Consider the following 26,929-nt stretch of genomic DNA (forward strand, 5'->3'; position numbering starts at 1 on the left):
AACATCATTTCGTTCCTGCAAACCATGAAACAAAATCCACACATATTGATGAAATTGAAACTGAATTACATAATCCCAATTGTTGCTGTACCATTACATTTCTTTTTTGTATGCATGTATCTGTCCAAACTAATTATCTGAAAAGAATCCAAAATAAATCATTGTTAACAATCCATGTTTCTTTCAAGATGACCAGAAAGTTGAATACTTATCCTATTCCCCTAATGTCATCATACAAACACAATCCTATTGGATTTAGCCACTACACTCTATTACATGTACAGTGCTTCCAAGTATGCCATTGTCTACTCCAATTGAACCAACAAATCCTGATTACATCTTCCAGGTACAGACACACAAAGTGCCTTGTAGTGATCTTTTTTCATCCAACAACAGACGTTTGACAATTCTAAAAACCAAATGTTAAAGTCAGTAGGAGCTGAGGTTTCACAGGTAAGCACCAAGGCTTCAGAATAGAATTCATTCATAAATAGGCTTTTGATCAACATTGATTTAGTTATTTAAAGTTATTAAACACTGTTTAGTTATTTAAAAGTTTGAACATTATATGAAGGTACATAGTTGTATTTCTTAAATTCTCGCACTTAGAGGCAATTAGGTTTCAACCAATACTCAAATTAGAAAAAAAAAGTTTTGGGAGAAGAAACAAAATTATGTGCTTTAACAAAATGCATATATTAAACAGTTGAAACAAAACATGAGGTCTGTTCTTATAACAGAGGCTAATGCTAAAATACAAATACGCATCTTTATCCTTTTTATTATGTTGCTTTCAAAGATGTGAATATGACCAACAAAAGCAACATGAGAACGATTAGAAAGAAACTGTTGCCACTGTAAATCACATTTTCCTGAGAGTCTTCACTGTATACTCATTGCTTTGAATGACAATAGAAGTAAGGTTTGCTGTTACAATAGGATTAATGCTGCATTATGTCTTATTGTTTGAAGTAAGATTTTGAGTGGTAATCCATATATTGTTCTTCTCTTTCTCTCTTTTTTCCCTGCTGCCTCTTGCTTGTGAATTCTTCTTGAACGGTTCTGTATGATACCTGTCTTCTTCACATTCCTTCTGCTCTGGTAAATTTTGATGAAATTAAATTGCAGTTCTGAAAGCAAGTGAACAAACAACCTCTACCCCTAGATCGTCTATCCATTCTCTTTCTTCTGATAAAACACATACTGTTGATACAAAGTGTGTAGATATGCCTTGTGTCCCTGAAAATGACATAAATTTCTCTGCAAATCAGTTACTTCCAGGGGAGGAATTGCCTCTTATGTACTCTGACGATGATATAGAAAAATCTGTACATGTCAATCCAGATGGTACAATGACTGTGGAAATGAAGATACGCTTGAGAATAAAAAGTGATGAGACCATACAGTGGACAACTACTGTGAGCCGTGCCAACATTTCGAGAGAAAGTAACTTAATACCTTGTTCCACAACAGGCCAAGGAACTCAGTCTCCAGATCACAACAGCATTGCTCATAAAGCCATAGAGGAGGACTCAAGTTTGGAAAACAGTCACAATGAAAGTGCATTCACAGTGAATCAGGTAAATTGTGAAGAAAAAGTTCCAGAACAGAGTTCAGAAACTTGTCATTTGAATACCTCTTCTAATGCCACAATTGATCAAGATTCAAAAACATTTATGTGGGAAAAATGCAAATCTTGTGTCAATAGACCACCCACACCAGGACCCAGAAAATTACGCCAAACACAATCTCTTGTCAAAAGTCTAACAACAGTTTCTGATGGAAAGGTTAGAGAAAATGTTAGGCAGTTTTCTTACAGTGAAGAAAGAGAGAATGGGGACTCTAAATCTGAGTACTGTATGGTCACACATTCCATCACGCAAAGGCCACCGGCTTATGACAACAAAGAGGTCAATTACGTAGGTGGTGCCCTTCAACATTCATTGCAGGAGAACAAAGAGGACAAAATGCTCATCCACTTTAGTCACAAAAGAAGTAGCCTAGAAGAGAGTAATACTACAAAATATGTGACAATTCCAGAGCAAGATGCCTGCTCAGGATCACTTGAAGGAACCAAATCTGCAGCTAATATCAATCCCTTGTTGGACTTTACTTTAAAAAAACACAATGGCAGGCCACTTTCAGCAGACAGTGCTTGTAGTCACCAGGAGCATGATGATATCCAAGAAATTAAAAGGTCCCAGAGTACCCTGACCAGGTGGTCTGAGAATGATACATCCAATGAAGCAACATGTTTATCTTCCTTAATCAGTGAAGATTCCCTGGTTAATACAGGACAAAATGCAACTATAAATGAGCTATTGCTTTCTTCTAACTTGATATTTGAAGCACAATCTATCCCTTATCATACAGACACACATAAGTTGTTAGAGGATTGTTTGGAAGGGAATGTAAGTCATGATCTTAGTAATAGGAAAGAGTCTACACTTATAGCCGTAGAACAAAAAAAGAAAATGAAAAAATCTAATGGTTCCTCTATAAAGGAAAACATATTTGATGGTGAAGTAAATGCAGAAAAACTGTACACAGAGAATGGACTCTGTGAGCACAAGGAATATTTTCAAGGATCCATTTGTAATAGGAAAGGCATGCATGAATCCTCTACACAGGATCATGTTTCAAGTGATTTTGACAAACATTCCCAAAACATACATTCACATCACCCAGGAGTTCTGGTTGAAGAAAAGAAAATATCTAGCAGTTCAAGGAATAACATGCTTTCCAAAGTGGAAGAACCACTTATGCATGATATGGGTTCCCAGGAATGTCACACTCAGAGAGGAAGATCAAAGGGAACAAAACAAATGGCTAAGGTTAAGCCTAGATCGATTAAAAAGATTGCATTACCCCCAATTACTAAGCATGAAAATACATTGGAGAGTAGAATTTCCCACAATCATGGGATCAGCTTTATCAGAGAACCTCTGGGGTTGGAAATGGAAGGTCCATCTCCTCTCAGCGAAAGCCACAATGCTACTGGGCTTGTGAACACTGCACAAGAAATGAACAATTCCTATTTAATACATAATTCTTTGGTGGAAATTGTAGATCCCACACCCAGTGTAATCCAATTGAGTAATGGCATGGATGAAACTGAAAATGCACATGTGACTTCAAAGAAACAGAAAAAACGTAAAAAGAATAAGAAGAACACAAATCTTGGTGAAAATAAAAAGAAACCGGCTGTCAGACGAAAAGAGTTGCATTCACTTCAACCAGATGAGTGCCCTCCCGAGATCTGCAGTCATTCACTCGAGAGTTACGTTCAGAGTTGGCTCCAAAACATATTTCCCAACTCATCTTTGCCTGCACATAGGATGAAAGTGTTAACTGCAAACTATGAACCACAAAAGGAAGACAGCATTGTGACTGACTCCATCAATATGTGTTCGAATAAAGACACAGAACTAGCTGTACAAAGAGATGTGTGTATCACTGAAAACAGTCCAATGACCAATACTATTCTAATGGAAGACAAATCAAGCCACAAAAAAGAAGTAACAGCATTGGAGGAAGAATGCATACTTGGTCCCTCTGAAAGGCAATATGGATGTGTTGCATCCACTGTGGACAAAATAGAGGAATTTTCATGCTTAAACATTCACCAGGATTCCAGTGCCGAAGGGCAGGTTCTTTATGATGGAAGTAAAATTGAAGGAATGAAGACCAAGCTTAAGGTAGACATCCAGGGTATAAATATAGCTATTGGAATGAACACTGTGGATGTTGCAGTTCAAGCTGATGCTGAGTTTGTTAGTAGCAAAGACATGGGGACTAGGCCCACTGACTCCCGCATGCCTGATGGGACTTTGTGTTGCCCACATCCCTCTAATACTAACATACAGAAAGCTACATATCAGTGCCATTGTCTGCAGAGGTCACTTAGCTCACCATATGCTTCTTCTGCTGGAGTGGGGTCTTCCCCTCATGTTCTGCTTGCGTGGTTGGTTGTACTGAATCTAAAAGATAGTTTGGCCAACATACTTCAAAATGACAAAACTCACCGAAGCTGTAGCTCTGCTGGCATACAGACGTTGCTGCAGTCTTTGAAACAAATTGCGATCACAGAAAATGCAGATGACTTGGAGGCAGCTGTTTTAAACCTGCAAGAATTAACACTGAACTATGAGCTTGAAAAGAAAGAAGCTGCACATCCCTCTCACTGTCTCCAAGCAAAGGAGCTTCATTGTGGTGCTGAGACCTGTGAAGGGAACCCCTTGAAGGATATCAACAACACGACTTGCGTTTGTAGTGACAAGGCAGAACATGATTCTCAAGGAGCAACTGAAAACATCATAACAGGGGGAGGTATTTCACTGGAAATCTTAAATACACCTAATACAAGAACCAACAGGCTTTGCCATGCAGGCCCTGACATTGAACATAATGATATTGAAGAAAAATTTACCCACGACCTGAATGAAGACAAGTTTGATAAAGTCAATGACTATGAATCTGAAAGACCGTCTGTAATTCTTACCAACAAGGAGAGGATTGTGACATTTGATGAAGAAAATCCACCTTCATCCAATGAGAGGATAGACACAAAGAATGAACTTAGTAGTTCATTGCAACAAAATATGGACAGCGAAATCTCAATTTGGGCTAAGGAGAATTCAAGTATGGGAAATTATGACAGCACTGTATTAATGGCTGGTATTAAAATATCAGAAGAAAATTTGGCATTTATTACCTCAAATACTATGGAAGATACATGTCAAAATAAGTGTATAAAAAATGAAAAAGAAGTCAGTGCTATGGGGAATGATGCCTCTGAGGGATTTCCTCCACCATCCCCAGTAACTAATTCAAATGATCCTGAAGGTAACATGCAAACAAATATTCAAAGCTTACCAAAGAGGTCAAAGGTTAAAATGATAGTGCAAGAAATGGAACATAGACGATGTGCAGATGCTCCATTTGAGTTCAGAAAGTGTTTGCAAAGTCCTCTTTCTTCTGATTGGTCAGACTACCGACAAGACAGCGATGACAGCATAGCTAGTGGTTCTACCTGTAAAGCATCCAGTGAGATAAACACTGAAAGTGGAGAGGAAACAGTATTGGAGAAACCTTTCAAAACAGGACTTGTGAAGAGGACCATTGAAAGACTGTACGGTAAATCAGAAATTAACCCAAATTCGTCTCACAGCACAGGACGGCCCTCATCGTCGCAACTTGTTGGTAATGATTCTGACAGATCCTCGACCCCCACTAAAAAAGATGTTAGCTCTTTCTTCCAAGATTTCCGATCTCAGAACAAAACCAGCCACACAAGGCCATCATCATCATGTTCAACCTCATCACAGCGAAAGCAAAATCAGCATGCCTCAGCCAAAGGAATACCCAACAGCTGTTTCCCGTTATTGCAGCCTATTAATTCAGGAGAAGTGTTCAACTGTGACAGAAATGATTCTTTGAACATATATGATACAGAAATGTTATGTGCAAAGCAAGAGTCTAAAACCGGTGTAAACTGTGTACATGATGATGGGGTGCTGCTGGATAAAGGTCGGTGGCTTCTTAAAGAAAACCATCTGGTTAGGAAATCCCCACCAGAAAATACTGGAATGTATGGCAATATTGATACGACATCAGCAGACACCATGTGTGACAACACCAGCGATGATGTCCCATACTCACATTTTAAAAATCAGAATCTACCAATAGCTGAAGTATCATCCTCTGAGGTTGAGGACTTGGCTAAGCCACGTACCTTCCGGTGCAACTATTTCAGCATGCCTCATGGCAGTGATTCAGAGCCTTTCCATGATGACTTGCAGATTAAAAGCAAACATAATCTTCTTGGAAATGCTGTAGCTCTGCTGCCAAAGAATAGGAAAGAGTTGCTGTCCGCAGGGATAAACACTGGTCACAAACAGAGAAATTCTGACACCTGTGGGAATGGACCAGTCTCCTCAGCAGTAGAGCTTCGCTTGCATGATAATAAGGTGCATCCACAGGGGACTTCTTCAAATGCGGAGGTTATGGAAAATCATTCTGCTGATGGAAATCACCCAAATAGAGAGCAAGTCAGAGAGCAAGATTCTTTGGACAAACTCCAGATTATATGTGGCCAGCATTGTCCAATACTAACTGTCCTCATGCAGCCAACTGAAGAGAGAAGTAGAGGCTTTGCCTACTGCCAGGCGTCTGACATTGAGAACCAGCTATGGCTTCAATCATTGTCCACAGAAAGGCTCAATCTAAAGAAGTTTGATAATTGGTCATCAGCAGATAAAAACAACAATGTAGTCTGTAACTACAGCAGCATCATTAGCCATGTACTTATCAAGGACCTCTTAGATAGATTTTCTGCTAAAAGCAGGCTAAGTTTCAATGAAGGTGCTTGCAACAGAAATACATCTGGAGGGGAAAGTGACATAATACAGACATTTTTAAGTGTTTCACTTAAAACATATATAAGTAGTCCAGGAACACAATCTTCTCCAACAGAAGTCCTGAAAGCAAATGGAGATAACTCTGAAGTTATGACAAATAGCACTGGCAAACAAACACAAATGGTGGCTGGGAGGGATATTAACAACAATGTATCATGGCAGCAATGGAATTCATTGCAAGAGCTAATAACTCCCATAGATCACAGTCCACCTAGCACATGCCGTCCCTCTCAGGGCATTCCACTCAAGTATGGCAACTTTAAGGAAGCTCCTTTCAGAATCATGAATAACAACTCTTCTGCAAATAGCAGGCGCGGCTCCTCGTCTGAAGCAGAAACAAGTGCAAGTGACTCTGAATGCCACACGGGCCAAGAAACTCCATGACATTCAAACACCATCATTCGGCTGAAAGACATCACTTTGTAAAATAACTCAACTAAATGACTGTTGTTGTCCCTGGGTGTTTCAAATGCACCGATGTGTAGGAGGTTTTATTAGCTACATGGAGCAAATTCACAAAGGTGCATTTACACTTTTTTGTAAGTTTATGTTTTTTTGTTATTCACTTACAAATTTCACGAGTAGTATCTTTACGACTGTGGAGACGCCTCACACACAGGGGCCTAACAAAGCCCCCTGCAGCCCCAGTAGTGCAGGGGAGCCCACGAGCTCCAGAGGGCCCCCTTAGCACAGCTCCTTGCCTGAGAGGGTTCAGAGGGGGGGCCTGTCCATACTCTTTGCAGGGGGGGGACTCCAGTTATGTTATGCCGCTGCACACGCAAAAAGACTTTCTTATCTTATTATGTGCAGAGTATCTGCCATGAGAGCAGACACTCTGCAGTTGTACGGATACTACTCCTAAAATTTGTTTGTAGCACAAAATAGTAAGTTTACACAAAAATTTAAGTTTAGCTTTGTGAATCAGGCCCATGGTGGTTTCACAAGACAGTTCAAAAGAAAGGCTTTTGCCTTTTTCCTGCGAAATTATCTGCTTACATCAGAGACTAAGATTATGTTTTTATATCTATATTAATTTATATATACTGTCAAAGATACCTACATCAATCAAAAAGAAAGTGTATGCTATTTACAGACAAAATATAATTTACATAGGCCATATAAAATGTAATAAAAATTAATGTTATTCCCTTTTTAGCATCTTAGCACGAAACAATGTGTTTTAAATCAATCAATCAATGAATCAGGTATTTTACCCAAGATCAAAAACATGCTGAGCAATAAGTGGGATGCTGTAAGCAAAATCCCTACATATTACTGTAGTTTCATAACACAAGGAGAACCCTGAAATCCATAGGAACCTCAGTGAATTGGCAATTTCAGAAGAACAGTGGTCCCTGAGGTAATAATTGTTCATCGGTTTGCAAAGAGGAAATCTATTGCAAAGCAATAGTTTTATTAATCAGGAGTTATAACAATGTGAACCTACATAAGTGGCCGTGGGGTGCAGGACGGGATCAGGGGGAAGTGATACAAATGTGCAATATGTGTATCACAATCTAGAGCAATAATGTGCATCCTGCGTTACGCAAATATTCTTACTTAAACGGGAATGCACACTTTAGTGAACACTGTCAATTACCTCTGGGACCACCGGTCTTCTGAAATTTGCATGTTACTGTGGTCTAGATTTCAGTAGCAGACGGCCAGGAATCGCCTCTTGGGCTAGTAATCCCATTGCATTTCCCAGGAATAATGCATATCAGTATCGTGGCTTAGATTTATATTTCCAACAATAATTATGTTATAGGTTACGAATACAGACCACATGCTACATCACAATTACACTGTATGATGGTGCTTTTGAAAACATCAGCATTTTGTTGTAAAGGCTCTGTCATTTTTCTGGCTGGTAACCGACATAGATAAAACAGTAAAATAACATGGGAACTTACAATGACAAGAAAAGGATACGTTTTTTATGCAAAGGTTTTATGACTCATCATCTGTGTACAGTACTGTGTATCAAATTGCTATTGGCGAAAAGCAATTTCCTAATTGATGAACGCATGTGGATTTAGACTCTCTCAAGAAATTATGTAATTCGTTTTCTGCCCTTGTGTTAACAAATAGTGTATTGTTCCCAAGGGCGTAACCAGAAAATAAATCAATGGATTCATTCTGGCCTCGTCAAACGTATTATTTGGCAATTTTGCATCAGGGAAAATCCGTTACACTACCTTGCATTTTCCAGGCATGAATATGTACAAGATGCTGAGTTTTGCAGGTAGGAATGAGAGAAAAGGCGTGGAATCAGTATATCATACTCATATTCCACATATTGTCCCACTTTCCAACCTGTTTCCTATGTGCGAACATAACAAACCATATGTGACTCAAGTTTTGTGAATGCCCAGGATGTAGTAAACTCAGGGGCATTCATAGACATTTTGAAATGGACCTGTAACAGTGGTGGGAATGAGATTAACTTTCCCCTTTCACATTGTTACAAAAATAGGCATACCTCCCACTTCTACATGGATAACCACATTTTATATTGTTAAATATCAGTCTATCAGTTATGCGCAGAAAGATTGGTGACGACGAAATTATTGTGAATTAGCAAAACAATCATATTTTATCCATATCCGAAGGTCTTCATTTTGCTCCCTGTAAATTACAATATTTTGGGAGTTACTACACCACACGTTCTTTATTTAGACCACTCATTTGGCGTGAATCATGAAATAAAGAAAAACAAGGTGAGAACAAAAGTTCTAAATTATCATCAAGAATAGTTCGTCATCATTACTCCACCTTAAGTTCCTGTGCATACACTGCATTTTTTTTACTAAGTAAACATAAATTGAAGAAATAATGATATATGCACTATTACGTTGTATGTTTAATAAACCTGTGTTAAACTCGTAAATGTTGAGCAAGACTGCAGTTATTGCCTTAATCAAATTGGATTATGAAGTATATAAATACTTGTTAAGAACTGATGGCAGGAAATATTTTGAATATAGTATTAGCTTGTAGAGAAGAGTCTAATTTGTGAAAATATTTCCACATCTTTGTCTCCTTCACACTCATAGTGAATGTAACTTTTTTAATTTGATTTTGTATTTGTTTCTTTACGATGCCACAAAGTCAATAAAACACACTTTTATAGGTTTAAATTAGGAGCAGAAACTAGAAACAAAAAATATGAAGGGAAATAAAAGATGGTTAAATGACTGCTGTTAGAAATGGGGTCTTTGGTTGACAGTCAGGTTACCCCCTGTTCAAGCAAAGACCCTCACTCTAGTCAGGGTAAAAGAGAATCACCCTCAGCTAACCCCTGCTTACCCGCTTGGTAGCTTGGCAGAGCAGTAGGCTTAACTTCAGAGTGCTAGTTCTAAAGAATTTGTACCAACACACACAGTAACTTAATGAAAACACTACAAAATGACACAACATAGGTTTAGACAAATAGGAAATATTTATCTAAACAAAACAAGACCAAAACGACAAAAATCCACAATACACAAGTCAAGTTATGAATTTTTAAAGATTAAATTCAAAAATAGCGTTTAGAAACACAAAATGCTTCGATGAGGTGTTACCACGCCATAGTGACGGAGTCGGTCCAAACAATCGAACACCGACAGCGCCGGCAATGGAGTCACGCGGACCCTCAGGTACAGTACCTTGGTGAAGAATGAATCGGGGATTGCGGCGTCTGTGCGAAATGTTGAATCCGCGCACTTCGATCGGCGTCGGTCACTATGTGGTGTGGCGACTTCCACGGAATTGCAGACTTCGGCTGGGATGCAGCAGTGTCGGGACTGCGAAGGTCGTACCGTTCCAGCGGAGACCAGGGAGTCGGTTGCAGGCGGCGTCACTGGATTCAGCAGTCCAAAGTCCATTTCCTTGAATTTTTACCAGCTTTTCTTTTCAAGGGTGCAGGGACTGGATAGGGCACCACTTGTCAGGGCAGGAGTCTCAGCAGAGAGTCCAGATGTTGGTAACAGAGAAGTCTTTGCAGTCCCTGAGACTTCAAAGAACAGGAGACTAGCTCTAAATCAAGCCCTTGGAGATTTATTTTCAAGATGGAAGGCACGCAAAGTCCAGTCTTTGCCCCCTTGCACAGGCAGAAGCAACAACTGTAGGATGGTTCAACAAAGCACAGTCACAGGCAGGGAAGCTCTTCTTCCTCAGTTCTTCTCCAGGTAGAGGTTCCTCTTGTGTCCAGAAGTGTTCTAAAGTCTGTGGTTTTGGGTGCCCTTCTTATACCCAATGTCTCCTTTGAAGTAGGCCTACTTCAAAGCAAAGTCTCTCTTGAATGTGAAATACTGCCTTGCCCAGGCCAGGCCCCAGACGCTCACCAGGGGTTTGGAGACTGCATTGTGTGAGGTCAGGCACAGCCCTTTCAGGTGTAAGTGACCACTCCTCCCCTCCCTCCTAGCACAGATGGCTCATCAGGAAATGCAGACTACACCCAGCTCCCTTTGTGTCACTGTCTAGTGTGGGGTGCAACCAGCCCAACTGTCAAAGTTACCCAGACAGGGAATCCACAAACAGGCAGAGTCACAGAAATGGTATAAGTAAGAAAATGCTCACTTTCTAAAAGTGGCATTTTCAAACACACAATCTTAAAATCAACTTTACTAAAAGATGTATTTTTAAATTGTGAGCTCAGAGACCCCAAACTCCACATGTCCATCCACTCCCAAAGGGAATATACACTTTAATCATATTTAAAGGTAGCCCCCATATTTACCCATGAGAGGGACAGGCCTTGCAACAGTGAAAAACGAATTTAGCAATATTTCACTGTCAGGACATATAAAACACATTACTATATGTCGTACCTTAACCATACACTGCACCTTGCCCTGGGGCTACCTAGTGCCTACCTTAGGGTGTCTGACATGTAAGAAAAGGGAAGGTTTAGGCCTAGCAAGTGGGTACACTTGCCAAGTCGAATTTACAGTTAAAACTGCACACACAGACACTGCAACGGCAGGTCTGAGACATGATTACAGAGCTACTTATGTGGGTGGCACAACCAGTGCTGCAGGCCCACTAGTAGCATTTGATTTACAGGCCCTGGCACCTCTAGTGCACCTTACTTGGGACTTACTAGTAAATCAAATGTGCCAATCATGGATAAACCAATTACATACTATTTACACAGATAGCATGTGCAGTTTAGCACTGGTTGGCAGTGGTAAAGTGCTCAGAGTTCAAAAGCCAACAGCAACAGGTCAGAAAAAATAGGAGGCAGGGGGCAAAAATATTGGGGATGACCCTGCATAAGCAAAAAAGTCCAACAACTGCATTTAAAAAATATATTTTGAATAAATGCCAGTCTTTTCCTTCTATAATGCGGATTGTTCCCCCAGGACTACATACAATTGGTTAAAATGGTGTTAGCGAAATTGCTATAGCACATCCGGACACATTTTACTTTCCTTGACAATCATCTTACCAGCAAGTGGAAAAAGAGAACATTTGGCCTCAGATTTTGTTACACAGGGATACCATAGTTCTATGTTTAAGGCCTGCATGGAAAACAGTAAATTTAAAAAATAAAGTCAATAGTCCTGGCTTTTATGTACTAATGCATGTAAGTACATGCGTTCACAAATGTTTCTTACAGATGTTGCATGCACAAGTGCTTTTTAACAGGTTAAAAGCTGCCATATAGGCTTTACCAAAGCTTGCAAAAGTAGCAAAGAGGTTTTGTTTCTGTATAGAATGTAAATAAGTGATAAAGAAATGAATGTGACAAACAAGGTGATGAAAGAGTGTACTTTTCAGGTATAAAATAGTCCATTATGCTTTCCAATGAAAGCTCTCCTGGAAGGTGGAATGATATACCAAATAGCCAAAAGCTTGAGATGAGAATGTAATACTAAAGCACACTTTGTTTTGAAGAACTGATAGCAATTAGGTCTGGGTGAAATTTTAATTATGCCAAAGTTACATAACATAAATTACATGATTACTCCAACTTGAGTCATGAAAAGTAATTTGGAGCAAAAATCCTACCAAAAGAGCACAGGAAAGACAAACTAAGAGAGAGTGAGCGACTGCATGCTACTGCTGTTCCTGTCCTGTAGCATTTAGTGTGATTTCCTTAGCACAAAATGCGTACTCCGGCCCATTTTTAACACAAGGATGAATTCTGCACAAAGAAAATAAAGCTAAATGCTGGATTATGCTTTTCACACAATTGCACATAATTAGGAGCAATTATGCTAGAGTGAATTACACCAGTTACGCTGACCCCGAGTAGCAATGGGTCTTACAGAAAACTGCACAGTCAAACTAGGCCTAATAAGCAATATATGGAGTTGGAATGGATGGCAAAGTTGCTGGGCTATTGTGAAATAATGACCTATCCAAACTGTCAAACATGCCAATCTCCTAAACAGGTTCAGTTAACTGAAGAAGCACACATACTACACACACAGACATGTATGTGCCCATAATTACAAGTTTACACACATCAAGGGTGACAATGCCGTTGTCAAAAATGTCTGCTTTAACACCTCAAAAACATGTTAATATCCTTTAGAAGAAAATTATTATTCGAAGTGTAAGAGTACACAAACATCTTTCCAAAATGAGTGTGTGAAGCGTGCCTTCAGTAAAGTAGTCAGACTGACTAGGGAAGGGAACAAGGAAAATTTATGAACTACAAGAAATGGGGAAGGATATGATGCACTTGGCTAGAAAGACAATCACACATCAGACATAAACTCCATCCAGTGACTTATTAGGTAGGAAATAAAGACTGACGTTCATGCCAACTGCACCAAACAAACTGGTGTAAGAAGTGTGAGAAAAGAACCTGACACTGGTGACTTCTGTCGTCAGAGCTACTGCTGAGAGTCAAGTAATAAAGCCGGCAAAGTATAGGCACTGACCCATACCAAAACTAAGATCCTGTGCACTCCCTCAGGTCCTTGTGTTTGTTTTGTTTAGCCTTAGTTTGAACGTGCAATAAGCCTGTCCCTGCCAATATTCTCCTGTGCATGCGTAGTAAACAAAAGTTCAGTAAAAATAGTAGGTGCTTACCCACCTTAATCACAGAATGCTGTAGGATTTTAATGCTAATGAACTCAACAATACTCATTTTTCAAACTTTCTGAGATAGGAGGCTGAGTGGAGCACCTGAACTTACACCTGTATTTGCCGCATGTTTTGGTCCCTGCAGTGGATGCACTAGTCCACTCAGCTAGTTTACTTGTATCACACAGAAGCCCGAGCCCCGCGTGGACTCCAAATGCCTAAATATTAATGTCATTCAATTTGATGTGGCCTGCAGTTTGATTGGACAGTACATGGTATATGATGGTGGCAAACAAAAATATTGATTTATCGAGACCCTTGTCTCAAGGGCATTGCAGCTGAGAATGATGTCCAGGAAACCACAGAAGCAAGATATGTCTTGATCCTAAAACATGCGCTACACATACTGTGATGGTTGCAACCAGGTAAAAGCACCTTACAGACCACACTCAAATCTATTCCTGTGCTAATACCAGCACAGGACTCCTTAATAAGAAGAATTTAAAAGCAGTTCCCCCTGCTGTGTTCCTGCACCCAACAGGGTAGCAAGTGAAATCTGTTGTTGGCGGCTTGCTCTTTCCCTCTGTAATGTGAATGTGTACAGCTCAGAGGGAATGTAAGGTGTGAGCTGCTAAGTCAGCTCAGACCCCAACGAGCATGCTCACATGGAGGATGACAGAAGACACCCAAGTGGCCCTGATGACCTCTGACTCTTCCTCTTTGCTGCATGTTGATCTGCACCAGACAGAGGCACAGGAGAACTAGTCTGCTATGGAAGGGCTGCAACCCTCTTGACTCATGACCAGTAGGTGCCAGAAGGCTACGAGCAGCAGACCTACCTCTGACCCCATCCAACCTTTCACAAGCATCGAGGTAAGCAACAGCTGCCTGCAGGCAGCAGCAAGTGTGAGGAAATAACAGACACCAGGATCAAGGGTCAACCACTGTACTACGTAAGAGGAAGTCGGAGCTTCTTTATGAGTTCAAAGGATGAAAAGAAAAAAGTGGTAATGGATACTTTTGTAGGGAGGTCGTCATGCCTCAAACAAGTTGCCAAGAAATTCAAAAATCCTAGGCCGCTTTGATCCTATGCCCTAGGATTGTTGTCAGTGATACTTTAAGGAATTCTCCTGATGACATGATGTGTTTCTGTTTTACCAAGAATAAAAAATGATGTATTTGATGGGGAAATACAAGATAAGTTTTGCGATAGTCGTATTAGTTCCCACCGATGTATGAAATGTTTAAAACAACTTCTGATGATGAAAGAGATGGCCTACTGTTTTATTTTGCACTTTCAGGTATTTCACGAATTGCAATTGACAAGTTATTAGAAATTTTAAAAAAACCTCAGTTCTCAAATGTACACCCTGTACCTAACTCTGTATTGTTTACAAGTTGAGGTAAAACTGGAAGGTCAAACACCAAAGCACATTAGGCAGCGTGACTGCATTTCTGTTCCACTCTCATGAAAGCATATTTTAAAAACTAGCAAGGACTGCACAACCTATATAATTTACGCAAGCCCAATTTATTTTAACAAAACCACATTAAGGTCCCATGTTCACTATTTATTCCCCACCTAGTAATGCTCCAGAGACAGTGCAAGCACAGTTTTATTCTGTTACGGATCTCCTCAACCTTTCCCTGTACACACAATTCCATATATTCGTTATATCTTTTAAGTATTGTTCAGATCCCTGCACTGCAGTAGAACCCCCCTGAGCCTTGCTCACGAAACAAATGTAATATTTTTGCCAATCGCAATACATTTATTTATACCCAATAGAAACACATTAATTTTAGAGAAATCTTCCAAAAGGAGAACAGGCTGGCTCGTCATTCATCTCCCGAACAGTCCACTATGCAGCGAAACACCAAAGGCGCGTTTCATGCCAGCGCCTGCTCTGTCCTGGTAGATTTTCCATAGATGTGTGGAGCCGTTGTTATGCCACCAATAACTTGACACATTGAGTGAACACAATGGTGCTTAATCATGAGAAATGTGTGGAGCGCACATCAAAATGAGTGTTCTTAAAAGTGCACGTGGGCATCAGATTGACTTTTCAGTGACTTCATTTGAAGCACATTCACAAGTCTGTATTTAGCAATTTTACTGTGCCTATATGAACAGTATTGCCTGACTTGCGCTGTCATACATTTCACAGTAATTCGATGGAATCTCCATTGCAGATGCTAAAGCTTTGTATTTTGGAATTGACCAAGTTACATATCAAATAATTATGGCCTCAAAGGCTTGTGGTGGGTGTTTTTTACTCCACTACCCAGGTCATTTGGTGTATGTCAGCCACGTCTCTGTCATTGGCTGCATTTATAATCTTAACGGGGTCAATGTAAGATAGGTACTATTTTGTCATTTTAATTTAAAAAACAATTACATAATTGTTTGAACATTGCACACTCTTTGGTACCTTTTCAATCGAGTCTATCGGTGACTAATAATTTCAAGCAAAGCTTCATGGACGAATAATAAACATTTCAGCATTCATGAAAGTGAATACCAATAGTGCGCGATGAAACTTTAATGCCTAACAAATAGGTTGTGGCTGCAGAATATAATACTTCCAGAAGCAAGTTATGGAATCTTTACGTTTCACAACGAATATGACTAGACATTAACATTTCCCAAAAGTGATTAGTGCCAAACGATACTGGTTCGAATTCCCTTATTCTTTCTCAACTTAGGCTTGATTATTTAGCCCAGCTAACTCTTTTATTCATAAGTGCAAATCCGTATGCAAAAAAGTGATTTTGCATCGGTCAGAGCAATTGTTTACCTGGGAGGTTTTGCCGTTATAACTGGTTTGTGGGCCTTCCTGGGTGAAAGAAAACGTGCAAAATGTGGTGAACGCTCACAAACTTAAAAAAAATTTCAGGTACTTTCACATCCTGAAAATATTGAGTGATTTTCTGCTATCAACAGAAAGAATAAATATAGTTCTACTATAAGAATGTGGAGGTACAACCCCAATATTGCTGGGGCTAAACGTGAAGGAATTTTTCAGTGGGAAACAAAAAAATCACCATTGAGAAAAAAAAAGTTAAAACTTTTTAAAACGTTTCAATGTTACAGGTACAGAAATGTGCACATGAAACACGTTCCTATTAGGAAAATGTTTATGCATGTGAGTAATCTGCAACAGTCAAAGATTTCTTGGAGTACTTCTGGAATTCTTTTAGAAATCCAGAAATGTTAAGACTGTATTCTAGTGTGGTCTTACCAGTGTGGCACTGGTTCTGAGTGGATGTCAGGATGCACTAACCTTGTGCTTGGAATTGAATTGGAGTGATGCAGCACTGTTCCTTGTATGCCTCCCCATTAAACACATATGCAGGAATTTCAGGGCGAGTGACAGAAATAGGCAAAGCGAAATGGGAGAAGGTAGAAAACAGAGGCACAGGCCTCCACCGGTTTGATTTATCACTTCTGTTGATTAAGGATATTTATTGGATGAGGTGGATACCTAAAAGGCAGCATGATCCCTTTTGTAATTTGCTATAGAAGCTTTTCTGCTTAAATGTAATAATGAATGGAAATATTGTACCAATATCTCTGTACAAGCAACTTTGTGTACTTTGATGTGGAACTTGTCATACCTGAAAACTAAACATACACTTATGAGTACCTCATATATGTTCATAACACGTCTGACTATGTCTTGAATAATTACTTCAAGTTTCCTCACTATGCACTCCCATAGATGCTGAACTATAATCTGTACTTCACTCTTGTACAACTGTTAGATAACTAACGACGTTAATATTCTGCTATTTCATAGCCTTAGCTATTCTATATATATTTTAGATCTCTAATACCTTAAATGTTTTAATATTCAAACATAGCATGAGCAACACAGTCTAGGCTAAGAATCATTTCTATTCCATCACAGGAGAAACCTTAATAGAATTAACAACCTATATATATATTCAAAAAATAGTTCAAAGTTTGTTTCTGAATACTTCTCAGTATTCCCAATGTCCTTCAATAGAAATCTATGGAAAAACAGATAGGTCTTGACAATGAATCCGAGATCTGTGTAATATTTTATCAGGATTGCCTATCAAATATGGTGTGTCCTATTTGGAAGTTATACCTAGATGTCTAAAATGACTGCCATCCCGCTAGACTATGCAAGAGTTCATGGCCTGCAGGAAATTGTAGTTCATTGTCTGGGCAGTGCTGCATAGCTCATTCGCAGTGCATGCCTAGCCTCAGTTAAGAGCAGAACTGACACTCTGCAATGTCCAGTAGCCTTTTATTCCCTCACAAAAAGACAGTGTGGATGAGTTTGAAGCATCACTTCTCTCCAATCATTCAGTACAAAGATGTAAGCAATACTTCCAGCCTGGCTTTTTGACAATGGCTAGTAAAGAGTGAGATGTTACCAATATCGAATATGTACCTATAATCTAAGATAGAGGATTCACTGGGTGCAGTAAACACCTCATAATCTGAGGTTTCATAGGAAAATGGGGAATTACACACAAAATCAGTGTTCCCTACTTTGATTTCTGTATGCCTCTGAATTTTTCTTTATGTTCCCCCAGTTAATGTTGACAGGGATGTTCGTAGTGTGGTACTTAATGCAAATATTAGAATTCCAAGTCTTGCAACAGCTCCTGTTTGTGCAGGGATCGGAATTTACCCCTGCACTCAGTACCTAGGCCTATGGGAGTGCATTTCCATTTGCCTTCTGTGGATAAGCCACAGGTGTCTGAGATTAAGTAACCATTGTCAACCATGAAACTATTGTGTAGATATTTTATTAGCTTCTTTCAATTGTGCACTCATTTCCCATAGTTCAGAGTCTTGCTAATGAACCCACTCAGCACAGGTATGAATTGTAAAATTCTTCTTTCCTTACCAGATGGAGTGTTCTTTAACAAATGTCACTCATTGTACAAACTATCAATGCTTTTCTCACAATGGAAATGGTCCATTCACAGTCCAAAAATGCTATGGCATCTAGTGAAAATATGTGACCCTGGATAATTCCTTTTGATGAATTTCTGAGATTTTGCCATTCTGTCGTTTTGGAAAAAATTCCTCTAAAGCATATCAACAACTTATCAATCATCAAATCCTACAGGTCTAGCTAGCTAACTGTCAGCTGTACACAATTATATGACACAAATGCAGTTGTAAAATAACTAAGCAGTAATTGAGTTGCTGTAGATTGGCCATATTTCACAAAGAAGGTGCATAAATATTGTTATTGACATATATACAGAATTTTAAATACATTTTTTATAGTAGCAAAATATCCACTGATGGTCCAGACCTGTGGTTCTTAACCTGTGTGGGGGGGGGGGTGGGGGGGGGAGGGTTCTGTAAAGCCTAGTCTGGGAGATGTAGGGGTCTGCAACTGCTTTTTGTTTTGTGGTTCTAATCATAAAACATGCGTTGACCGGCGTCGCCAGATTTCAGTAATGACTCAGTGGGTGTCCCTGGAGTCCAATAATGATTCAGTGGGGGTCCAGAGGTTCCAGTAGTGATTACATGAGGATCCACAAAAGTCAAAGGCATGTAACCACTGATCTTTATTAATCATTAATGAAGTGCTCATGCAGCTAGTCATACTGCCTGAAAACATATAGGCAAAGCAGGAAGGAGTGTTGCAGGAAGGACAAGCATGGCTGTGACAGGGACAAAATGAGTTGAGCAAGAGAGCCTGTTCTTGTAGCTGAGGAGGTTATACTCATTTTAGAAAATAGTTTGATAGAGCTGGTGTTAGATCCCAGAAGCTGCAACCACCCTTTCTTTTGCTACAGAAACCTTAATCTTTCCTGAAGGAGATGTTAAATGATCTATGGTTAACATGAAACAGAAATAAGAAAGGCCTTTTCACTGAACAGATTTATAGATGATGCACAGTGATTGGAATTTAATGTGCGACTGGAGCTCCTTTAGTGGTTTATTGGTAAGATTAAGTTGTTTCAATTTTAACAAGTGCCTTGACATTTTCTTTTACAACATTTAGATAAAGATGATGATTAGATCAAGTTGCAAGAGGATTATGTAGTCAAACTTCAGAAGATTGACCATACTCATCAAATACACTTTCAGATGAAAAGGCAGTGAAGATACACACTGTTGATTTGTTAACAATGTGAAGGGTATTTGTTCTTTAAAAATCTACTAAATGTCAAGCTTACAGAAGGGGAGGGGTGGAGAGCAAATAATTTGGCTATGAAAGGGACAAATCACTTGTGAAAGTTATTACCATACTCTTAGATACTTGGGTTGTGCCAATACTGATAAACGTTTTCTCTAGTTAAGATGAGATGATTTCCATTTACCTAATTGGTGATTACAGTCAAGTGTAACATGTATAAATGGCATTCAGCGTATTACAACTTAACACTGTTTAGGTGTTATATATATAAATAGCAAACAGAATTTAAAGGGATTTGCACTTGCTTTGAGAGTTAACATACCATTTGTTTACATACATTTTATTGTCATGCCAGTTCTTTTTGGATTACAGATTTATTTTAGATCACCTCATAGTTTTTCATTTGATTGTAAGTCATACAAAGATTAAAAATAAGTAATAATATATCGGTAATATTTTCTAGCACAGGATTAAGGGTAAAGGGTATATGTTTAAGGAGTTCAATTTAACAGATTATAGGGGTTAAGAGTAATAAGAATGGGTAAAGAGTAGGTGGCTAAGTCTAAAGGAATAAAGGGTAAAGGGAAAAACCTAAAAGGATAATATTAAGGTGTTAAAAAAAGGGATAAGAGTAATGAAATAAAGGTAAGGTGTAACGTTAGGAGGGTTAATGGTAGGGAGTGAAGAGTAAAGGTAAGATATGTAAGGTGGTATGATGAAGGGTTGAAGGAAAGGGGGTAAGGTGTTAAAGGGAACAAGGTAAGAAGTTAAGGATAAAAGGTAAAGGTATGGAATTTAGAGTGAGAGACGAAGAGTATTGGTGAGCAATTAAGGATAGGTTGTTCACGATAGGACTCTAAAGATAAGAGGATAAGGTAAAGGGATTAAGGGCAAAGTTTTATGGTTAAACCTTTAAGGTAACAGATTAAGGTTATGGGCAAAGGTATGGATTATAGGAAAGGAGCAAGGCTAGGGCTTAAATGCAAGGGCAGAGTCTAAGAAGATAAGGGTAATAGAAGAAAGGTATGGAGTAAGGCTAAGTAGTAAGAAGTTTAGGGTAGGACTAAATGTATAAAGGAAATAACAGTAAGGTGCAAGGGGGTAAGGGTCTAAGGGCTGAGGCTATGACTAAGTTTAAGGGGATAATGGTAAGAATTTAAATGTAAGGGCATGAGCAAAGGGTTAGGGGCAAGGTATTAAAGTAAGGGCTTAAGAATAAGCAGTGAGGCTATTATGGGTAAAAGGTTAAGGTGATAAGAGCATCAGTTAAGGGTAAGGTGCTATGAGTAGTGGTTAAGGGTAGGAATTAAAGGTAGGAATAAGAGGAGTCAGTGCTTAAGTATAGAGGGTAAGTAGATAAAGGTGAGGTGTAAAAGGGTAAGAGGTACGGGTAGGAGTTAAGAGTTGGTGTTAAACGCAAAGGGTCAAGGGTAAGGAGAAAGGAGTAAGAAATAGGGGTTAAGAGCATTGGTTAAAGGGTGTAACAGGTGTGGGCTTAAGGGTAAGAGGGCTGGAGAATAATGGTAAGCGTACAAGTGAGTATGGGTAAAAGAGGTGAGACGGGTTAAGAGTAAGGAAAAATGGGCAAGTGATTCTTGGTAAGGGGTAAGAGTAATGGTAAATGATTGATGGTAAGGAGTTAAGGGATTAAATCTAGGGGTAAGGATTGGGTAATGAAAAGGAATCATGTAGAGACTGGGATAGCTGGGCCTCTGGGCCACTGGAGCCTCCTGGGGCCACTTGAGCACACAGGAGGTCAAGGCTGCTGTGGGAGTGGATGCAGCCTAGTGGGCAGAAATAGCACTTGGGGCACAGGGCCTGCCTTCACACCTAGCAAGTACGGAGTCATGGGGACTGGGGTTACCTTGACCCCGTCAGACCTTAGATTGCAGCAGGCACATTTAGTGAGTGAGTAAGGCCCGATAAACGGCAATGGGCATCCTGGGGGGGCTTTAGGGCAATCAGCCCCGGACTAAATGAACAGTGACTCTTACAGCTGAATAGATGGGGACACAGGATCAGATGGCCTAAACCTCCCCCCTTATGGAGTGAGTGCCACAACTAGTCACACCATAGGATGCCAATGTGAGAAGAGGGACACCTGGGTCATGGTGAGGGACTGTGCGCACAGGAAAGCCCAGCTTAACAGCCTGGATAAGAACACCGTGAGGATGCCCACTGGACAAGATGTGCATGGCATGGGTGGAGCAGAGTTGAGGGGAGCACTGCAACGGGAAAGGGAACTCTCACTAGGCTCATCATAGAGACAATACAAGATATAAGGGTCTCTATAGCCCCTAGTGAGCCCAAAATAGATGCAGTGAGAATTGACGTTAAACTGCTTAGTACATACTTGCAGAAAATTTCAGAGAAAGTGACAGGGGAGGAAACACAAATCAGTGGTCTGCTCTCCACAACAAAGAGTCTCGAACAACAGGTGCTGACACTAACGCAACAAGGCACAATGCTAGCGTCCAGATTGGAAGATCAAGAGGGAAGGGCCCGGAGGAATAACATCAAGGTAGTCGGGGTCCTGGAGGGAATGGACGGTCCCAGTGCCGATTTGTTCATTGAAGACCTCATCCTCGATAAGTTGAAACTGAAGAGACTCTCCAATCTCTTGTCTGTTGAGAGGGGGCACAGATCATTGGGCACCCCACTGAAGCAGAGTCCCCCCACAATAATAGTGAGGCTCCTCACCTTTAGGGACCGTGACACCATATTACAGGCTGCAAGAACGCATGAAGATCTGCAGATTGACAAGGCAGTCATCCATTTTTTTCCCTGATTTCACGTTGCAAGTACAGCGCCAAAGGAAAAACTTTGACCAGGTTAAGAAAGCATTATGAGCCAAGGAGATTAAATAAATTATGCTATTCCCAGCCAAGTTGAAAGTGATAGCTGAAGAAAAATCCTGGTATTTTAATGCTTCTGAAGAAGCATGGAATTGGATGGAGGGCTGGAAAGACATCGGCAAAAAGGCTGGAGGCACACACAGGCCAGCTCATCCGGCCATGAACTCAGAGCTGGACCCTTTTCTCCCACCAAGGAAACAAGGGACACCTCCCACCATCGGGATACGTGAGCTCAGCTCTGATCTTTTCCTCTTGTTGATGTTCATAGGTTTCTGCTGGGGTGAAGGAGGGCATGTTTAAGTGGGCTCTTGTTTGGAAGGTAGGGGTTGGCAGGAGTGATGAGGTGGGGTGTCACCGGTGCACTGGATAGTGACTTTCGTTGATCCTAGAATTGTCTAATTTGATTCAGTTGTGAGGGGAATATAAAATTTCTAATTGACATTCTGTGGTACCACTTGCCGGCGGCATTAGCATACACTCGTGAAAACTGAGGAAGGCTAGCAATAATCTACATAAATATGACTGGGGTCACAGGTGATCTTACCATTTGGACACGGAATGTTAATGATTTGGGGAACAAAATAAAATGCATGCTAGTACTGCAACAACTCAAACATCACAGCCCAGACATAGTCCTCCTACAGGAGACGCATCTCCGGGGAAACCACTATAAGGCCCTGGACATTTTGGGATACACACTTAGGGCGCACACTGGGTACACAACAAATTTTACGGGGGTGGGGATCCTCATGAAGAGATTGCTGCCCTTTACGACCCACCAGATAGGGCTTTGTGGCACTGATTGGACTATGGGAGGGCACTACGGTAAGCATTTGCTCTGTTTATGTCCCACAGCACCTGCATGGGACCACTTCGACTGACCCTGGGGGAATTCTTATTGACTCTGCCACCAGGAGTTATCATCACTAGGGGAGATATGAACATGGTCATGGGTGCCAGGGCCGGTAGGACTAGGAACTTGGCAAATTGGGAGAGTGCTGGACCGCACTTTCAGTTCACGTCTGTATTGGGCCTCTCAGATATATGAAGGGAGCACCACCCTCAAGACCGACAGTACACCTATTTCTCGCCTGTGCACAGGAGTTTCTCTAGGTTGGACTATGTGCTTATGCATCATTCCCATACACACAGATTTAAATCAGCCACACTGCATGCGAGAGGCATATCTGATCACTCCCCGGTGGAGGTCAGACTTTAGGGTCCTCTTATAGACTTTACACTCCCTCCCAGGCTGGACACATGGTATATCAGGGATAAAAAGATCTGAGATAAACTGAGCGAAGGGGCGGACCTCTATTTTAGGGATAACCGAGGCTTGGTGGGCTCACCACTCATCCTATGGAAAGCATTTAAAGCAGTAGTGAGGGGTCTGGAACAGGCAGAAGTAGGTATGAAGAAGGAGGAAGGCAACGTTGCTTAAATTAAAAAAGGGTAAGAGAATTGGAGGAGAGGGCCAAGCCCACTAATTTAGCATACTGGAGACATTAGTTACACCTATGTCAGCAAGACCTGAGGGCGCTGGCCGAAAACCAGGTGCGAGTGCACTCACTGGCAACTCAACGTTGTCTATATGATGTGGGTGAGAAGGGAATCAAACTTATAGCATGGTTGGACAGGCATGACAGGGAAAGCTCATGGGTGCTGGGGATACACAATGGCTCAGGGGCACACCTGACGGCAAATGGGGCTATAGCAGAGGCCTTTGCCTCCTACTATGAATGTCTCTCTGCTCCCAAGATGGCCATGACCATGGAAGACTCCTAAAGGATGTCTCGCTATGACAACTTACAAGGGAAGATTGAGAGTCTCTCGAGGCCAATTTAACAGAGGAGGAGTTGGCACAGGTGCTGTGAGACCTCCAAACCGGGAAAATGGCAGCCCCAATGGCCTGCCAGTTGAACTATATAAGGAATGGTAGATAAGGTGGCCAAACCAATGCTCGACATGTTTCAGGAAGCTAGCAGAGTGGGTAGCCTGCCTGAGGATCAATGAACAGCAGTCATAATGGTCCTTCACAAGGAAGGTAAGCGGCAGGCAGAGTGCAATTCCTACAGGCCTATGCCATTACTGAACGTTGAGCAAAGTGCTAGCAAAGGTGCTGGCAACTTGATTGCAGAAGGTCATCACCTCAGTAGTGCACCCGGACCAGTCTGGTTTTATGCCCAACCGTATTACTCACCTCAATCTTAGCTGAATCTATGGAGTCCTCCATCTAGTATCAACAGAGTAGGCAGTAGTAATGGCCTTGTACACCAAAATGGCTTTTGACGCAATCAAATGGACCTCTCTATTTGCAGCCTTGGAATGTTTTGGCTTTGGACCGAGATTCTGTGAATGGGTATGACTCTTCTATCAGTTTCCCAGGGCGAGAGTGAAAGTGAACTAAGTGTTGTCCCACAGCTTTGCCTTACCTAGGGGCACCCGTCAGGGCTGTCCTCTCACCCTAATAATTTTTTCCCTGGCTCTCAAGCCACTGGCAGCATGGATCTGGCAGGATCCATTGATATGGGGAGTTCCAGCGCCGGGAGGGTGGGAAGAGAGAATATCTTTATATGCCAACGACATTCTCCACTACATTACGCAACCTCCCTTTCGATTAATAGGATCCTACAGGTCTTTGGCATATTTAGAGACCATTCGGCTATGTCATCAGTTGGGCCAAATCAGTGGTTTACCCACTTGCTGGAGGGGTTCCCCGACTGCCTAGAGACTGTAAAGCGCCAGTGGTCCTTGAGGGCTTTCGATATTTCGGGATGTCATGAGGATCCCCCGGGAATTCATACAGAGAAACATCCTGTCCCAGGTGGAGAGGTTACAGGGGGATGTGCCCCGTTAGAGTGCTCTCCCAATAACCCTAGTTTACAATGTTTTTATACACTGTGCAAAATATGCCCTTTCAGATCTCTCCAGAATTGTTCAAGACTATAGATGGTCAGGTTCGAAGGTTGTTGTGAAAGGGAGGGGTCCCGAGGATAGAATTGTCTAAATTGCAGAAGGAGGTATTTATTGGGGGGGGGGTAGCAATTCAGAATATAAGGCTATACTATTGGGCCTCAGAGCTCCTTGTGATAAATGAAGGGGTTTTTGCTGACCTGCAGGACCTGGCCTATTGGGTAGATAGAGAAGCCATGCTAGGAGGGTGTCATGAAGAGGTCTTATATGGGGTGGGAAGAGAGAAAGATCTTCCACAGCACACTAGGACAGTAGTCCAGGTTTGAAGAGAAGCCACAAAATACTTGGGTTGCAGGGAAGACTTACTGCGATGACTCCACTATGACACAATACTATGATTGCAGAAGTAAGGGGACTTGCTGGGTTTTCCCAGTGGGCATTATTAGGCCTTGAACACTTGGGGGATGTCTGGACAAACCAGGCTTATGTCCGATTCATAGATCTCCGCTTAGAATGCTCTATGGCAAAGTCTGAGCGCTTCCATTATTTACAGCTGGGGCTTGCCCTTAAACAACATATAAGTGAGGGAGTGCAGTTGTCTGACTCCTTCCCCTTGGAGGACAGAGTTCTGATGAAACAATTACCTAATAAAGGTATATATATTATCTACAGAAAGATCATTAACAATTCTCCTGCCCTCTTGGGGTTTCTGTGAGCAGACAGGGAAAGGGAGCTCGGGGACCTTGAAATCAGGGTGCGATTTAGCCTGGTACAGCTTAAGCTATTGCATAGGGCATATTATTCACAGACACTCCTCCATAAGATGGGCAGGGCTGACACAACACTATGTTGACAAGGGTGTAGGATGGAGGCCAACTTCTATCATATCCTGTGGGAGTGCCCTCACATACAAAGATATTGGTCCCTAATAACATCAGTTATGACCAGAGTTATGTCCTTAGAGGTTCCGTTAGATGCTACCCGTTGCTTCTGGGGATTTGCTTTTATGACTTGGTGCTATGCATTCAGTAGTTTCTAAGAAATTAGCTTTTAATGCAGTGCTTGGTTTGGTCATGAAAGAGCTAATATCCTGGAAACATTAGTGGTATATGAGCTGTTATGTACCAGAAGAGTCCCAAAACACACCTGCAGTACCGTAAATAAAAAAATACAAAAATAATCAAATTCCATTGGCTGCATGAACCTTTTCACCCGTCAGCCATTGGTGTACCACTGTGACTGTTGATCTGATAGGCCAGCTGCAACAGTTCAAGAAAATGTTACAACAGCCATTACAGGACCTAGGGACTTGGTTCCTGTGGCCTTAAAATATTTTCAAAAAAAGGTTCAAGGGGGCTTAGTGGGATCGCCCTGACCCCCTGTCACTTGTGTGGGGTGGTACCACATTCCATGATTAAAATTTAAAGAGATAAAGGCCATGGGTCCCTCGAATTCTAGTGGAACACAGGGAATCCCTACTGTGAGATACTTTTATGGTATCCATCTCGCACGCTTCTATGTATCACAGAGGAAATTTGCACAGTGCAGTAGTACATGGTAGTGGACGCTTATCAGATGCATA

At 41.1% G+C, this 26,929-nt stretch overlaps 1 protein-coding gene across 3 annotated transcripts in view; it reads left to right on the plus strand.

Moving 5' to 3' along the window:
• LOC138282511 (oxygen-regulated protein 1-like) overlaps nucleotides 1–26,929 on the plus strand; it is an 896,912-nt gene that overhangs the window by 262,886 nt on the left and 607,097 nt on the right. The window contains exon 4 of one of the 3 annotated variants that reach the window (XM_069220188.1): nucleotides 1,129–9,286. The exons of the other annotated variants lie outside the window; for them this stretch is intronic. Coding sequence (XP_069076289.1) covers nucleotides 1,129–6,803 — 5,675 coding nt within the window. The 3' untranslated portion in view covers nucleotides 6,804–9,286. Of the gene's footprint in view, nucleotides 1–1,128; nucleotides 9,287–26,929 lie in introns of those variants that run through there. 3 annotated transcript variants of the gene reach the window in all.

This window comes from Pleurodeles waltl, chromosome 2_2, assembly GCF_031143425.1.
Source record: "Pleurodeles waltl isolate 20211129_DDA chromosome 2_2, aPleWal1.hap1.20221129, whole genome shotgun sequence".
Taxonomy (NCBI): Eukaryota; Metazoa; Chordata; class Amphibia; order Caudata; family Salamandridae; genus Pleurodeles; species Pleurodeles waltl.